The 16,357-nt window shown below is 36.7% G+C and overlaps 1 protein-coding gene across 3 annotated transcripts; it reads left to right on the forward strand.

The window, feature by feature from the left end:
• The first annotated feature begins 843 nt into the window (after nt 1-843).
• On the forward strand, nt 844-16,117 carry ZC3H12A (zinc finger CCCH-type containing 12A). 3 transcript variants are annotated; one of them, XM_063444485.1, is made up of 6 exons: nt 844-934; nt 3,893-4,432; nt 12,030-12,169; nt 12,673-12,907; nt 13,010-13,116; nt 14,731-16,117. In XM_063444485.1, the coding sequence occupies exons 2-6, from the start codon at nt 3,933-3,935 to the stop codon at nt 15,681-15,683; spliced, it is 1,935 nt and encodes a 644-aa protein (XP_063300555.1). In that variant the 5' UTR covers nt 844-934; nt 3,893-3,932; the 3' UTR covers nt 15,684-16,117. The 3 variants fall into 3 exon arrangements, with proteins under 3 accessions (XP_063300555.1, XP_063300556.1, XP_063300557.1); XM_063444486.1 differs by lacking the exon at nt 844-934 and adding an exon at nt 2,328-2,403; XM_063444487.1 differs by lacking the exon at nt 844-934 and adding an exon at nt 2,454-2,472.
• The last annotated feature ends 240 nt before the right edge of the window (nt 16,118-16,357 follow it).

The raw sequence follows: 16,357 nt of genomic DNA on the forward strand, positions 1-16,357 counted from the left end.
TGATGGCGGCTGGGGTCTCCAACCTGGACCATAGTCGGTTGGAAGGAGGCCAGCTTCCACACTCCTCCAGGAGCTTGTGGCAAACGTCCATGGTAAAGAGCATTTGTCACACTAGGTAAGCCTCTGATCTTGGTGAATCACAAAATCCCCTTTGAAAAGGTGCCAAAGAGAAGAACTGAGAAGAGGGATCAATATTTGCTCACGAGAGTTTGCAGGCCGAGGGGTTGATACTTGCCCAGGAGATCCACCGGACAGAGGAGTCAATACCAGTGTGCTGAAGGATAAGGGATGGACGATATCGTAGTACAGTTCTGGATCTTAAGTTCTTGTTCCTGTTACACACACTACCTACCATCATTATGGTAAGCAGGCTTATAAAAGGTATGCTAGTCCAGAGCCATTTAACAAGCCCCATACATGTGCATCACTACCTAAATCACGTGCAATCTCAAAATAACTTTCAATCTTAGGCATCAGTTTTATTATACACAAAATGTTAAAATAAAACCATTAAATGAATAAAATAAGCCTTCAGAATGATTTTTAACATGTAAATTTAATAATGGAAAATATTTTGGTATTTCTGTATTTATATAATTAGAGTAAATTAATAATGATTGCCTGTGTTATATATTTTTTCACTTGAGGAAGAAATGCAAAGATGATGACAGCTATGGGTTAAACATTAAGCAGGTGTTGGCAGTGCTTCTGTAACTCTACGCTTGCTTCTTAAAAAAAATAAAAATATTTCCTCCTCCTCTAGCTTGTGAAGTATGGTAGAAAGAACAAGCCATCCCGTCCCCTCCCCTACCTGAGGCAGAAGTATAAAAAGGGTGACAAATGCAGATGTTTCCGCTTACCAACTGTGCTGAGAGCAATGCTTACACTCACTCCCTCCCTCACAGTTCAGACACACGGAAACCACTGCAGAGCTGTGAGTAAAAATCACTTTGCAAGATAGCAAGAGTATGTTATATTACATTGTTGCGTAATATTGACTGAAAAAAAACATTTGACTGAACAAATAATAGTAAACCATTACTATCGCTTAAAATCTGTTTATTCTCATTGACTAAAAGGGTTATTTACTAAACTCAGAATTACATCCAAAATGTAAAAATCAGACAAAATGAGGTGCTTTGGAAAAATTCCTGACTCCATTCTAATCACAGTTTGGTCATTTTGCCTACATTTTCTTATTTGGATATAACTTGTTAAATTCAGAGTTCAGTGAATCATCCAGTAAGTGCCCGGTCATTTCCCAGGGATAGTCAGCTCACTGAGCTCCTTAGTTACTTGGTTACCTGTTCACAATCTGTAGACTGACGGGCCTGTCATTGAACATTGATATTTACCTGTCTAAAACCGTACAATGTAATGTGCAATAGGTGCTCTAACTGAATGATACTTTGTTTAAGCAACATAAATAAAGGTGAATGTAGAAACAGATCATTTAGCTAGTGAATGTCAGCAAAGATATTCAACTTTTATAAGTTCACTGACAGATCAGGGATTGACCAGTGTACTTTGCTGTTAATCGTTAATCTGTCAATAAATAGGATCTTCCTGTTTAGAACTGCTTTTGTCATCAGTATGTCTGCACAGTATGTTATATCCTTGGTCCTGTCACAGCTATAGCCTGTTTGTCACATCTTCTCACCTGTTTTCTAAGCCGGAGAAAAACTTTTTTTTAAAAACTATTACATTAATTTTACAAAATAGTCTATTTACTCTGGGATTGTCATTGTCTTATACATGTCATCACCCAGAAAGTGTTGCTAATGTTATTTTTACCGTTCATTATTATAAACAAGTTAAAGTAATTTTTTTAAAATTTGGATGAAACCACGAAAAGATGTCTTACGGATTTATTCATAAACAAATGATCTGACAACCAGCTTTCATAATTTAGGATATGTTATGTTTATATTCTGTGTCGTCCTCGTAAACATTGGAGTTACTAATCAGACTGTAAACACAAATGTGCTTCCACTAGTTTATGTCATTTTTCTAAATGTAACTTGAGACCTAGGGGAATTATTCTTACTAGTAATGCAAGTGGCATAGTATCTTAAGGGTTAAACTTTCCCAACCTGTCAGCCTCTTAGCAACCATTCTTAAAACTTTTTAACATTCCCTTAAGTGGCATAATATCTAATAAATCTCTGCTGTTGATGTATTACAAAACAAAAAATTTTAATTGGGGAAAAAAAGCTTAATGAACATATTTTGTAAAATAAATAGGCCTTGTAGTGGAAATGTATCTTTAAATGACCAGATCTGGTTTTCTCATTACCACCCACATGCACACGCCCGACTGACTGTACTTCAGCTTCCTGTTACATAAAAACACAGCACAGAAATGTCACAAACAGGCCTCGCTGTCAGTCACGGGTACAGAACGTAAGGAAAACATTTTTTTTAGTTTTAATTATTGTATTTCTCCGTAACGTACTTAATCTGAAGCATCCGGTAAGGCACAGGAAACGATTGTCTGTTGAAAAGATTGATTGTTTATAGCCCAAGCTATAAACAAGAAACACTGCATAGATTATGACTTAGTATTTTATGTACGTACGTAATGTGCTTCTTGCGTGCTTTACTCAAACAAAATATACATGTAAAATGCAACAGCATAAAACTGTTTAGTTAACTAGTTTGTTACTAATTTATATCGTAATTGTACCATGTACTTTCAGTGTCTATTCTTTTGTCACTAATATTCCTATAGTCATTGCATGTAGTTCTATTAATTTCAAATCTACTCAGTTAATGTGTTACAGGTTGAAGTGAGATTTGTTGACAGAACTATTTTGACTTTAACCCCTTAAGGTCCAGGATTAAGCAAAGGGCTGTATATCGGGCACTTACTGGACTTGCTTGGTATGTCATTGATCTTTTATGGGGTTAACCAATATTAAGCACAGGGTTGCTTATCATAAAACATACTAAATTAGCACAGCGCTTATAGGCTTAACCCATTGAACCTGATGTATATTGAATCATTTCAGCTGCCATTGATGTAGTAACTAGATGTTAAAGAAAATTAGCCCAAAATGTAAATAGGAAAATTGTCAAACTGCTTAGAAACAATGTTTTCATAGTTCCTGCCACCTTATTGGTTAAAGTACTTCTCTCCATGAACTGCAATGTCAATATGATTTTCAATACCGCACCTTTGTTACAGTTGAAGGGGTGAGTTTTTGAAACTAGTTCTGTGCATGACTGTGTACAATATCACTGATAAACTACATGTTAAAGGTACACATTCTAATCAAGATTGGCGGTTAGCCTTGTGACATCTTTGCCATTTATGTAAATTCTAATTCTACCACGTGTAATAAAATACTACTCTTTTACTGTTCAGTTGACATCAATTAATCTTTAGTTCCCTTTAACTTCCGTTTGGTTTATATATCACGTTCAATAATGTTAACAAAAAGCAGAAGTATAACCGCATTTATACGAAATAGAAACTTTAAGGAATTTTTTTTCAAAATCAAGAACTTGGTAGTGTCTAATTGCTAAAAGTATGATATCTTCCTTTCTAGTTGTTTGATAGTATCCATGGTTTGAAGTTTTTACAGACTATAAAGTTATATATTTTTTTTCTATGTACATATACTTCAATAACTATCTATATTAAATTATTTAGAAATGTATTTTTTAAAGCAAAACTTTAGCTAATCTAAAATTCATTTGAGACCTGTTACGTTTAAAAGATGAAGACATTCCTCTTTATTTAAATGCTAGTTTGTAATTTGCCATTTGCCATTAATGAGTTAAACGGCTACATATGGAATATACCAGAAGAACTGTAATCTGATGTTACATTATTGAATGTTTTATAAATTCTATCAATGGAAATGAACCATTAATGTTTTGCTTGCAGGAACTAGAGGTCAACGTAGAATTCAACTGAAGTGCTCAGCATGGATAGTCTTCCTTATGACTTAAATTGGTCGTTGGATTTAGCAACTAGCCCTTTTAATTCAAATGAACTCCCACACCATGACAATCCTATGACGTATGGAGAATCCTCAGACATGGGTAACCACAGCTTGCAACTTGCACCCTCAAGAGGAAGGGTTAGGGTCAGCACTGATTTTGCTGACCAAGGAGAAATGCAAATGAAAATAGACTTTTTCCGAAAACTGGGATATTCTTCAGATGAGATTCACGGGGCGCTGCAGAGTCTAGGGGTGGATGCTGATATAAACACTGTACTAGGTGAACTTGTGAAACATGGAGGGAATCCTTCTCATGGAGGAAATCCAGAAAGGGAAACTGTACCTGAGGAATCTTCAGAGTCATTATTAGTTCCACGTGGAGGCCTGGGAACCAAGACTACCACATCTTCATCTTCTCCAGAAGACAAAGACGGAAACAATTTGAGGCCAGTTGTCATTGATGGCAGCAATGTGGCAATGAGGTGGGTTGAATATGAGTATATGTGATAACTATGATTCATATATTCAGACATAAAAAATATAGAAATAAAGACTGTAAAATATAGATAATACCTACATATTTCATAGCTAGCTTATATTATGTGGGACAAAACAATCATTCGGTGTAACATCATGTTGTAAAAACACCATTTAATTTGAAGAACTATATTTTAACTTTGTATTCATTTGAAATAGCGCTTAACATTTTAAATGAAAACAGAAGGTGTGTGGGGTGCCTACGGGAAACTCCATATAATGTTTAGATGACTGTTTTAATCAATAGTAGTATGAGACTGTCTCTTAGTAACATAGACACCAGGATCTTTACCAGCAGTTTAGAAACAAATCGCTCAAGAACCTTTGGCTATCTAGCAGGTGTACTGTTTTCATCCCTACTGGTTTCATATAAGTCTTCGTATTCTGTGAACGATTGACTCTCTGATCAGTCCTTCCAGACAATGAACTGTATGTGCATTTTTTTTTTTAAAGTACCTAAGTCTGCCAAGTGCCCATAGAGAACAAATAATTCACAATAAACAAATAGTTAATTTTAAAGGTAAATTCAATAAAAAGTCTCACGCTCATTTATTAGGCAATAAAGTAATTAATTGTTGATTTTTGTTATAAGACAGGGCGGGAGTTTATGCATTGTACACATTCCATAAACTTTCTTAGATGAGGTTTTATTGTGCTGTTATCAAAAACTACAATACTAGGATACCATTTCAGATCAAACCACAATTTGCAAAATACTTGCATTTTTCTATTTTCTATTTTACTAAAGCAGAAGAAAAGCATAACAGGTCTGTTAAAATATAAGCACATAACCACAGGATTTGTTTAAAACAAAATATTATCTTGGACGAATCGTATCAACCCTGGAAACTGAATGGTTTGTAAAACCTATCTTTTTATAATTACCTTGGTATACATTCTCATTTCACTTTAAATACTTTTTTCAGCTGCCTTTTCCAGCTCTTTGCTAATTTGTAACGTTCATAGGTAGTCTTTTTGCATTCATAATATGAAGAAATGGATGTGGTATGCCCACTGCATGTTTCTAAACAAGGTTTTATAATATCAAACTGCAGTGTACATTGCCATTGTCCCGGATCTGTTAGGCCAGTCCTGATTTGAGACAGATCCCTGTTTTTTGTTTTTTTTTTATTGGTTTTCTGCTGCTGGTGACACCAAAAAAGTCTCCAGAATGTGCAACTCTAGACGATTGTCAAACCTTTCTGCCCTTGCAAGAGCACTTCTGCAACCTCCTGTACATAACCAACCTAGCTCAGAGCATATGAAAAACCGAGTCATTACATCGTAATTTTGTGTATTTCTCCACGTGTTTTAGCATCAATTCACACTGTATCACAGGCATGCCTCCTTTTCAGCCACACCCCTCCCATCATGCTTAATACCACCCAGTGTAGGAAGGTATGTGGCTTCCCAGATGCTAGCCTTATCTTTGGTTTAAGAATATTTGCCACACATGGACAAACAGGTGTTAAAATGCACACTGCAGACATTAAACACATACTGCATTATCCGATAAAACATGACGTTAAAAAAAGATTCATTTTGGAGAGACTTTTAAAAATAAATGGATTGCTGTAGGATCCCTACATACCCATACAAAGTCACACATGCATTTTGCATAGTTTCATTATCTAAAACATATTTGTAAAAAAAAAACACTTGCGCAAGAAGCCACCATATGCAATTTGCTGGTGTCAATTATTTTCAGTTTTTCTCTTTCTATTTCATTGAAAGAAACGACATAAGCAACTCACATCAATATTCCATTTGGAACAAAATGGGAAATAAAATCTTTCTATTGGCGTGCCTTGAGAACTAGGTTAGTAGACGCTGGTTTAGAAAAATTGGGGGAGGGTTTTTTTTTGTGTTTTTTTTTTACATTTTTGAGTATACTAAATGGTTCTAAATACACAGAGAGAACTTGCTAAAGAGTCATTTCCTGTTTTTGTAATAATCTAGACCTATTTTGAAACAAGTTACACAGAACTTTAGGTTTTGCATATGTCTGACCTAAAGTTCTGTACATTCATTGTAAACAGTGGCAATTAGTTTAAAAGCAAAACTCAGAACTGTAATAAGCTGAAAACCAAATTGCAAAATTAAGTCTAAAATATCCAGTGCAGAGTTCAAGGACGTTATACCAGCATTGAATTCCATGCTTGTTGAGCATGAGCATCTGTTACCTTGCATTTTTTTTTTACTTGTGGTGGCACAGTCACCACAATCACTATAACTAAAAAGGTTTATGATAACTTCCTGCACACAGGTGTATGGATAATGCATTAAAATGCAGGAAGCAATAAAATAAACATACAATACTCCCTTTTCAAGTTTCAGCCCTTGTTGCAAATACCTAAAATTTGCATGTTGCTACAATGCACCTAGATCAGGAAGTAGCTGAAAAATTGCAGCTACGGGTATTTCTGGCACTCCTATTATATCAAATATAATAATAGTTAAGCAACCCCATAAAGCCTTATCCTACTGACTAGTTTCTACAAGCATACTCACAGCTCCATTCATCCACTCATGAATAGAACTCTAGGGTCAACCACACATTAACATGGGCCTAACACAGGATTATGAAATTGAAAATTAGTGTAGGTAGTGATTTTATATATAGATAGATATACAGTTATACATATATGGAGAGTGATAGAGTGTGTGTGTGTGTGTGTGTGTGTGTGTGTAGTTAATGCAATGTTAAACAAAAAGCTGCACACCAGTCAAGCCATAAGACTTGCTTTTCCCACAGAAATCACACATTTGCAGTGATGTTACTACTGCAAAGGATTCTGGGTGGGCATATGCACATTAGTTTAACAAAGAATCACACTGTTGCCTCATTCCATTTTAAACATGGATTCCTTTAAGACTGTGTTTGCTGTATATAACAGCTTTGAAACACAACCTAGGAAAAGATGCTCGCCAGTGACCCACTCGGGGACAGCTGTTTGATCGTTAATGCAAATCATCAGCATGAGGTTGGTTACTGGTTTGCTATTGAGGCTTGGTAGTGCTTAGGAAGAAAAAAACAAAAAGGTTATGGTGGGGAAAAAATTGTGATTGAAAACCCTTGTTTAACATTGTTTTAACTATCCACAGACTTCAGGTGGAAGGGGTTTTGTTTTTTGCTTTATTTAACAAAAATCACTATCTACACTAAATGTCAGTTTTAGGTGTCTTTAAAGAATCATGTGTGCTGGTATATATATATATGTGTGTGTGTGTGTGTGTGTGTGTGTGTGTATGTATGTGTGTAGAGAGAGAGAGAGAGATCCACATCTCCCAGTATTGTGCTTCAATGCCTTTGAAAATAATATCCAGGAAAAAGCAAACTCAGAAGGACTTTGTAATTGTGCTTTATTTGTTCTGTAAAAAATACTCCTTAGCGTTTCGACATTTCAATCCCACAACTGACTTTTTTCAAGACCCAGTTAAACAAGGGATTTTAAAAAGAGGTTGCTGAAAGTCCCAGAAAATAACACTTTAATCTCTAATTTTGGGCATTTCAATGTGTACATCATTATCCCAGTAAATGCCTCAATCACAGGTCACTTTATCTGGATACACAGGATGTTTAATGTTTCCAGCAAAAGAAAAGTGTTTGGCTTGCACTAAAGCACAAAGTACAGAGTTTAATCTTGTGTCAGGTGGACAGCAGGGAAATTCCACTCACTTACTTCCTGCAACTTTAATCTGCTGCATTGTTCATATCTGATTCACATACCCAGAACCCTGCCTGTCTGAACAGCTCACTGCTAGCAGTATGCAAATATGCTTCATGTAAATATACCTGTTTTTCCTCGTCCTGGGAAATTTCTCAGTGTAAGCTAAATCAGAGCCTCCTGCTTGAGACGTTCTTAACACCTTTCAATCATAGGCATATAAATATAGCCCGTCGGAACCTTCTGCCACTCTGCTTCCAACATGCCTATTTATTTTATAGTCTGATAGCCCACACATAGTACATATGTTCTAGTGCTACACATTTGGAGTGGGTGTATGTATAATAAATAATTTATTTATTTATTTATATAGTTAATATATAGGCTACATTTGCTTCTTTATACATTATTTGTCACTGTGTAGATTTTGGCTTGGCTTATTCCAATCATGAATACAAAACACCAGGTACATAATTGCTGGCTTTTTTAAATTCGTATAGAAATCTTGATTCCCTCCTTTTTTATTGGATTGTATGAAATGTATTTAGTTGCTGGAGTATATTTGTTTTTGTGATGTATGGTACCAGCAATATTTTAACCCTTCAAGGATCCTTTCCCTACAGGTAAAATGCCAGCATGGAATTGGAATAGCATTGATCCTTAAAGGGTTAAAAATGGTACACTAGCTTGTCTTAATATTAAATAGACCGAAATTACTTAAACACAGTTGGATTTCAGCATTTGAAAGCCTGGTGTACATAGAAAAAATTGGTAATAGCCCCGCAATACCTCAACCTATGGAGAACTGTGAGTGATAATATTCTGAGCTTAGTCCCACGTTAAATCATTGAGATCTAACTTAGGACAACTTGGAGAAAAATAAATCCTCATAAGCATGAGGTTCATTCATTCATAGGCATTTCTACCCAAGTAGGTGCACTGAAGTTGTAAAATCCAAACCAGGCCACTAAAACCTTGGCTTCTTAAGACAAAATAAGGTTTAACCCCTTAAGGACACGTGACATGTCTTGATTCTCTTTTATTCCAGAGGTTTGGTCCTTAAGGGGTTAATGCAAGCAGTTTGGATGCCAATATTTGATTGCAAGACTATGCTATCCAAATAAAAGAGACTGAAATTCCTTTGTAAATATCCTTGTAGCATGTTGAGACACTTCAATTAATCCTGCAAAAATATGTAATATCCAGTGAGGTCATTTTTTCCCTTGAGAAATTACCGATCTGACTTCCTTTAAATTTGCAATCCGTGTGAAGTGACTGTTTCAGCTGATCAAAGGGCAAGGCATCATCGTAACTCTGTTGTATTTTATTTCTCCATGACTTAACTCTGTGAACTAATATGGCATATTGATTTTCCTATTCTGCAAATGAGCTATCTCAGATTCTAACATGAAGATGGGTAGTTCGAAGAATATATGGTGGGACTGACACTTCTTAATTCCCTTATGAAGTAGGGTTTTGGAAGAGCTAGTTACATTGGTGGGCCACGACCTAGAGAATTACTTCCAAATCGTCATGTTCTATTTTAATTTATCTGTCATACCGCTCCAAAAAAGATAACTTTTAATCCAACTTACTATGGCTGCTAAAGTCGCTATATCTAGATACTAGCTAAAACAAGAAATCCCTACCTGGGAATATGTATTAAATCAACTTAAATATAAGTGTAACATTCGAAAAGGTACATATTATAATAATAAAGAGTGATATGAAAAGAGATGGGCAACCCTGGTTGGTCACATTGTTTATAAATTGAAGTCTGCTCGGTAAAGTGTTGCTTAAAGTCATTGATCAAAATATCAATCTCAATATTAGGGGCTTAAAGTTCTAAATTGTATATAATAATTGATTGAATAGTTCCACCACTTAGTTAGTAGTAAATATTTCTTCCTTATCTCTACATAATACCCCCAGCTGACCAGTGACCATTCTGCTTGTCTGAGATGATGATGTTTGTACGTGAATTGATTCTAAAACCTTGTATACCACAACTAATGTCTATTAATGTAATGTGTATATTTGTGACAATGGAAAATTAATAAGCAATAAATATATTCTAACATGAAGATAGTGACTCTTTACAGAATGTTTGCTATTTAGTTCTAAGGAGCCTATCATACTTGTAAAAAATGTAACCAGTGAAAGTTATTTATACTAGTGACGCAAAAGTAGCATTTGATAACTGTATCATGATCACATTTTCTGCAAGTAATTCAAAATTAAAAAAAAAATCAAGGCATAAACTTTGAATTACATGTATCTTCAAATTATTCAGAAAACAATAAACCTTGTTCAGCACACAACCAGGAAACTACCATCCAAAAATAAAACCGAAAAATTTAAATAACACGTTGAAGGTCAAATGAAACATGAGATAGATGTTATTTTATTCCAGCCTAATTTCCTCATTCAGTGACCTTTGATAAACCAGCTGTTCTTCTTCCTCTAAGTCACACCTTTAAACAACCAGCATGATGCTGCCTATCTGTAGTAACCTAGTTAGGCAGATAGACGAATGGAACACTTTGTGAAACAGCAAACCTGAGCATCACGGAAAGGGAAGTTTACAAACATCTTCTGAGTTGCAACGGTTAGCCATAACTGCCCTAGATTTTTATTTATTTATATATTTTTAAATCATTTATAATTTTTAAACTATATATATATATATATATATATATTTATTTAACAAGAGTTTGCATTGCTGATAATTTCCAATTATTTCTTTACTTGAAGGGATTGTACAAGGACAATACATGCAAGAATTAGATTAACTAAAAACAAAACTGTTAATTGAGAAATAGAACAGATGTACTGTTTCAATAACAAACAATGGAATTAGAATAAAGATCTAGAATGTGTAGTGTGTTCAGGTATAAGTTAAAATGTACATTTAACTTATGGTCTTAAGAAACAACATTTATAATTATTATTATGTTAATATTTATATAGCGCCAGCAAATCATGCAGCGCTTTACAGTGGGTGGGCGAACAAACATGTAGTTGTAACCAAACAAGTTGGACACACAGGAACAGACGGGTTGAGGGCCCTGCTCAATAAGCTTATATGATAGAGGGAGTGGGGTAAAGTGACACAAAAGGTAAGGATAGTATTAGACTAATGACAGTTGCAAGAGAGGAATCAGTCGGGAGTTATTAACGGTTTAATTGCTACGCTTTTATGAAGAAGTGGGTTTTTAATGTTTTTTTGAAGGAGTGTAGACTGGGTGAGCATCTAACGGATAACCTAAAAATATCTGTCAGATATGCTAGCAAATTGTTTATATTTTCTGAAACTATGTAAATACTTGGTAACTAATCTCAAATATCAGTCAATTATTCTGCTTGTATAATTAAAATTGACTCACAGGGGAGAACAGAAGAATCCTCCTACATGTAGTTCTACTGCTTACCTTACCTTCTTAGCATCGACAGTGCATGCGCTGTAGTTGCTGTAATTATTCTATAAGCAAGTTAATCTCATGCTTTGCTATAGAGCAAGGACAGGCAAGCTTTCATATTCCAGATAATGTGAACTACATATCCCCTGAGTTGTACTCTAAAAAATTTGGAGTGCCAAAGGTTGCCTACCCCTGCTATTGAGGAATGTAGAATATAGAGGAATATAGAAATGGAGTAATATATGTCACTTTGTTCTACACCAATGTACTGGAAATTAAGCCGTTGTGTCGGGATTCATGAGGGAGGATTGTCCCGATTGCAGAATTGTTTGGAAAGAAAGTCATTGCCAATCTATGTAATACATACATGGAAATAGTTGGTCTCACTGTGAATATGCATTAAAAAAAAACAAGTGTGAAACTTTGATAATTAATGTGTTGTTTATTTTTTTCAGTCATGGAAATAAAGAAGTATTTTCATGTCGAGGGATTCTTCTTGCTGTCAACTTCTTCTTGGAAAGAGGGCACCAGGATATCACTGTATTTGTACCATTGTGGAGAAAGGAGCAACCTAGACCTGAAGTGCCTATAACAGGTATAACAAAATTAGTTTACAAACTTTGCTAAAGAGATTGCAACCCAACAATCCTTACTGTATGGTACATGTAGATGGAGACAAAACAAAAAATGAAGCATAAGGCCTCAATATGATAACACCGAAAGATCTTCAGAAGAGATTAATGAAACAAAAAAGATTGCAAACTGTTTTAGATCCCACATGTGAATCTAAATAGTGCACAGAGGCACCGGGGCAGCTATGTAAGGGCCCCCTGAACTACATGGAGTCTGTCAAACCGTAAAGCACAACCTATCATGTACAATGAGTTTGAAAACATGGCCTGCTGTTAAAATATATATTTATAGTAAATTCCACTTGTCAATTGTTGCGTTTGCTCTATTTGGCTGTCTTCAGCCTGTAAGAAAGTGTGCCTACGAACTTTCATTTTCAACTACGAATTTCATTTATTTGTAAAGCAATGCATTGACATTCCTTATACTATTACTAAGTAATTATGTTCTCTTTGGGTTTATTTTCAGATCAACATATTCTCACTGAGCTAGAAAAGAAAAAGATCTTAGTTTTTACACCTTCCCGGAGTGTTGGAGGAAAACGACTAGTGTGCTATGACGACAGGTTCATAGTGAAATTGGCCGTCAAATGTGATGGAATAATTGTTTCAAATGATACTTACAGAGATTTGCAGAGCGAGAAGCCAGACTGGAAGAAATTCATAGAGGAGCGACTGCTGATGTACTCATTTGTCAATGACATGTAGGTGTTGTTTGTGAGATTCAATTTTCCAAATTATATCAGTATATAGTTAGTTGTACCTACACGCAGACATTTTACATTTCAAAACATTATTATCTTTAGATTTATGCCTCCTGATGATCCTTTGGGACGACATGGACCAAATTTGGAAGACTTCCTCAGGAAAAAACCATGTGGACCCGAAAATAAGAAACTACAATGTCCTTATGGTAAGATTTCTTTTCACAACATTTTTATAGGTAGGCTTTTAACCCCTTAAGGACCAAACTTCTGGAATAAAAGGGAATCATGACATGTCACACATGTCATGTGTCCTTAAGGGGTTAAAATAATTGTCGAATTGTTATTTTTTTGTCAAAACTTTGGAAGCAAATTCTTTCAGTGAACTTAGTATAACTATAAATATTCAACAGAAAAGCTACTAGCTAGAAAAGCATATATTTGAAGGTAGAATGATAATTAGTTATTTTAAAGGATGGGTTGCCAAAATATAGTTTTACAGAAGTTGATGAGCTACTTATCCAATAAACCTCTATTAATATTTGTATGCTTGGGATTGCATTGGTAGAGACTCAAAAAAAGACAATCAACAACATTTACAAATATATTTGTTAGCTGTACCTGATTTATATGAAAGAAACACTCCAAGCAGCAAAACCATTAAAGTATGCTGAAGTAGTTATGATGCCCTTGCGCACTGGCAAAACTACCACGGTCGCAGGGGTCGCAGCTGCGACCAGGCCCGTGTCTCCAGGGAGCCAGGCCTTGTGTGTTGCGGCCCCGGTCCACGTGGTAGAACCGCCGGGGCAGAACGTTAAGGGGCCCATCGGGTGGCCCATTCTGTTAGGGCCACCCAATGGCAATGAATATCCAGGGGGCCCAGGTCAGCATTGTCACGCATTAACAGTGTGACCGGGCCCCCTGTGATGACGTTAGACGCTGGGAGGAAGTGACTGCCCCGGTCACTCCTCCCAGCTATCAGAGAGACCCATGCGGGAGGAAGGAGAGGGAGTCAGAGTAGGAACTCTGACTCCATTCAGCCTGAGCCACAACTGGACCCCAGGGAAAGTCACCCTCCTGCACCTAAAAGGTAGGAAACAGGAGGGTGACTTAAACATTTGGCATGTGTGTGTGTGTTAGTGTATATGTGTCTGTATGTATGTCTCTGTATGTGTGTGTGTATGTATGTTTCTTGGTATGTGTGTGTGTGCATGTGTCTGTATGTGTGTGTGTCTGTATGAATGTGTGTTTGTGTGCCTGTATGTGTGTGTTTCTCTGTATATATGTGTGTGTGTCTGCATGTGTATCTGTTTGTCTGCATGTGTGTGTGGGGAGGGTGGTGGATATATCTGGGGAAGGGGGGAAGTAGACGTATCGGGGAGGGGGGGGGCAAGTAGACGTCTGGGGGTAGACCTACGGGGGAGCCCCAGGGCCATTTTTGCACCAGGGCCCCGTGGTTTGTAGTTACGCCTCTGCCCTGACTCCTTTCCCCACCATTGTAAGTAGTCAAACCATTTTATAGGGGTCTGAGTACTGAGTGCTGAGTGCTGAGATATTATCATTAATTTCCAATGAATCTAATAAAATTACAATTATTAGATTCTTTAAGAATTTTAACAAAGATTTAACTTTGAATGTGTAACATGTTGGCGCAAAAATACTTGTCATCCATGGAAAAATCCAGAATTAAAAAAAGTATAATATTTATCAAAGAATGTTGATGTACTTCAATGTATTTAGTATTTTCCAGATTTTTATTGACACAAACATGAACTTGAATTAAAAGACTAATCCATTCTGTTTTTTTTTTACTTTTTCTTCAGGCAAAAAGTGCACGTATGGAATGAAGTGTAAGTTTTATCATCCTGAGAGGGCAAACCAGACTCAACGTTCTGTGGCAGATGAATTGCGCGAAAATGCGAGGCTATCCCCCACTAAAGGCACTGTGTACTCTTCTATTGAAGACAAAAAGTCAAGAAAACTTTCATTGGTGGATACTCCATCTTTAGAGTCTGACAAATCCTCCTTTCCAAAACTGCCAGTGGAGAGAACTAACTCTTCACAAAAGTGTAGACCACTGGATAAGAATCTAATTAAGCAAAATCACAATTCAGCTCCTGAATGGTACTCCTCTTCAAGCACATCTAAAGACTCTCATCACTATATATCTTCAGATTCCGGCTTTGAGACATGGACAAGTGTATCAAAAAGCTACTGTGATCCTTCTCATGAGTCTGTAGATCATGGCTTCTGCAGTTGCAGTCAGCAGAGACACTGCTGTTCAGACATAAATGACATGGACAATACCACCCATAAACACTACTGCTCCCAAAAATCCACTTCGCATGGACATAATTCTGCTTCTTATTTCCCATATAACCAGTCATCACATTGGTCATCCCAGTACCCACCTCACCAAATATATAGAAGAGAACTGACTGATTCAATTCCCCCTGGTCATTGTAGCCTCCCTAATGATTACAATGCATCCTCCACACCCTCACTTGCGTACTGGTCTGAGCCAAACCCGGTCAATCATTCGAACAGACATCAAAGTAGCTACCCTGCGTGCAGGTCAGTTCCACCTCCTAACGATTTCCGCCAATGGCCAAGCACTGAACAGTTCACCCCGGAACAAATAAATGTGCGCACAAGGCTTTGTGCCATCTTCCAGCCCTCATTAGTTGATGCTGTCATGAAAAGGTTTCCACAGCTACTGGATCCCCAAAGATTAGCAGCTGAAATACTTCATTACAGGATGCAAAATGGAATGTGAAAGTAACTAGATAACTTATTATAAACTATAGTTAGTGCAGGTTGTTCTATGGCCAGTATTTACTGGGGTGAATGCTATGCGTGTATGGTAAATGCAAACTGGTGGTTAGATTGTAGAACAAGACCAATTTTAAGGCGGCTTTAAAAGAAGTAGAGTAAGTAGGGACAGAATCACAGATGCTGGAATGTTGGTTTTTGATGGGTCTTGTAGACCCTCCTACAAATGTAGCCATAGCCTAATTATTTTCAAAAACCCAAAACACAGGCTGAATTTCCCTACAAGTGGTTTAATTCCATAGTGCACATCATAGATACTGAGGATAAACGGTTTGAACATTGACATGGGCTGTTTAAGAGAATAAGTGGGGGATGCCATTTCCCTTGAAGGATGTGTACCCATAGAATAATAACATTAAAAGATGGAACTGTTGTACATTTAGCCAGGGCCGGCCTTAGGGGTGTGCGAGCTGTGCGGCCGCACAGGGCGCCATGGAGCAGGGGGCGCCGTGGATTTAAAAAAAAAAAAAAAAAAAAAAAAATTTTTTTTTTTTTTTTTTTTTAAATTTGCAGCGGGGGCGGAGCTTACCGTGCGGCGGGGGCGGAGCTAAAAGCGCCGGAAAACTGCTGCAGGGGAAGCAGGAAGGAGTCCCTGCTTCCCCACCAAACAGTCACCAG

This window comes from Pelobates fuscus, chromosome 1 (assembly GCF_036172605.1).
Source record: "Pelobates fuscus isolate aPelFus1 chromosome 1, aPelFus1.pri, whole genome shotgun sequence".
Classification (NCBI taxonomy): Eukaryota; Metazoa; Chordata; class Amphibia; order Anura; family Pelobatidae; genus Pelobates; species Pelobates fuscus.

What these genes read in the sequence shown, in the direction of transcription:
- ZC3H12A (XM_063444485.1), top strand. Translation starts at nt 3,933, where the DNA reads ATGGATAGTCTTCCTTATGACTTAAATTGGTCGTTGGATTTAGCAACT. An exon ending in GGCAGCAATGTGGCAATGAG is followed by an intron (nt 4,433 to 12,029) that starts GTGGGTTGAATA and finishes TATTTTTTTCAG; the next exon opens with TCATGGAAATAAAGAAGTAT. An exon ending in ACCTGAAGTGCCTATAACAG is followed by an intron (nt 12,170 to 12,672) that starts GTATAACAAAAT and finishes GTTTATTTTCAG; the next exon opens with ATCAACATATTCTCACTGAG.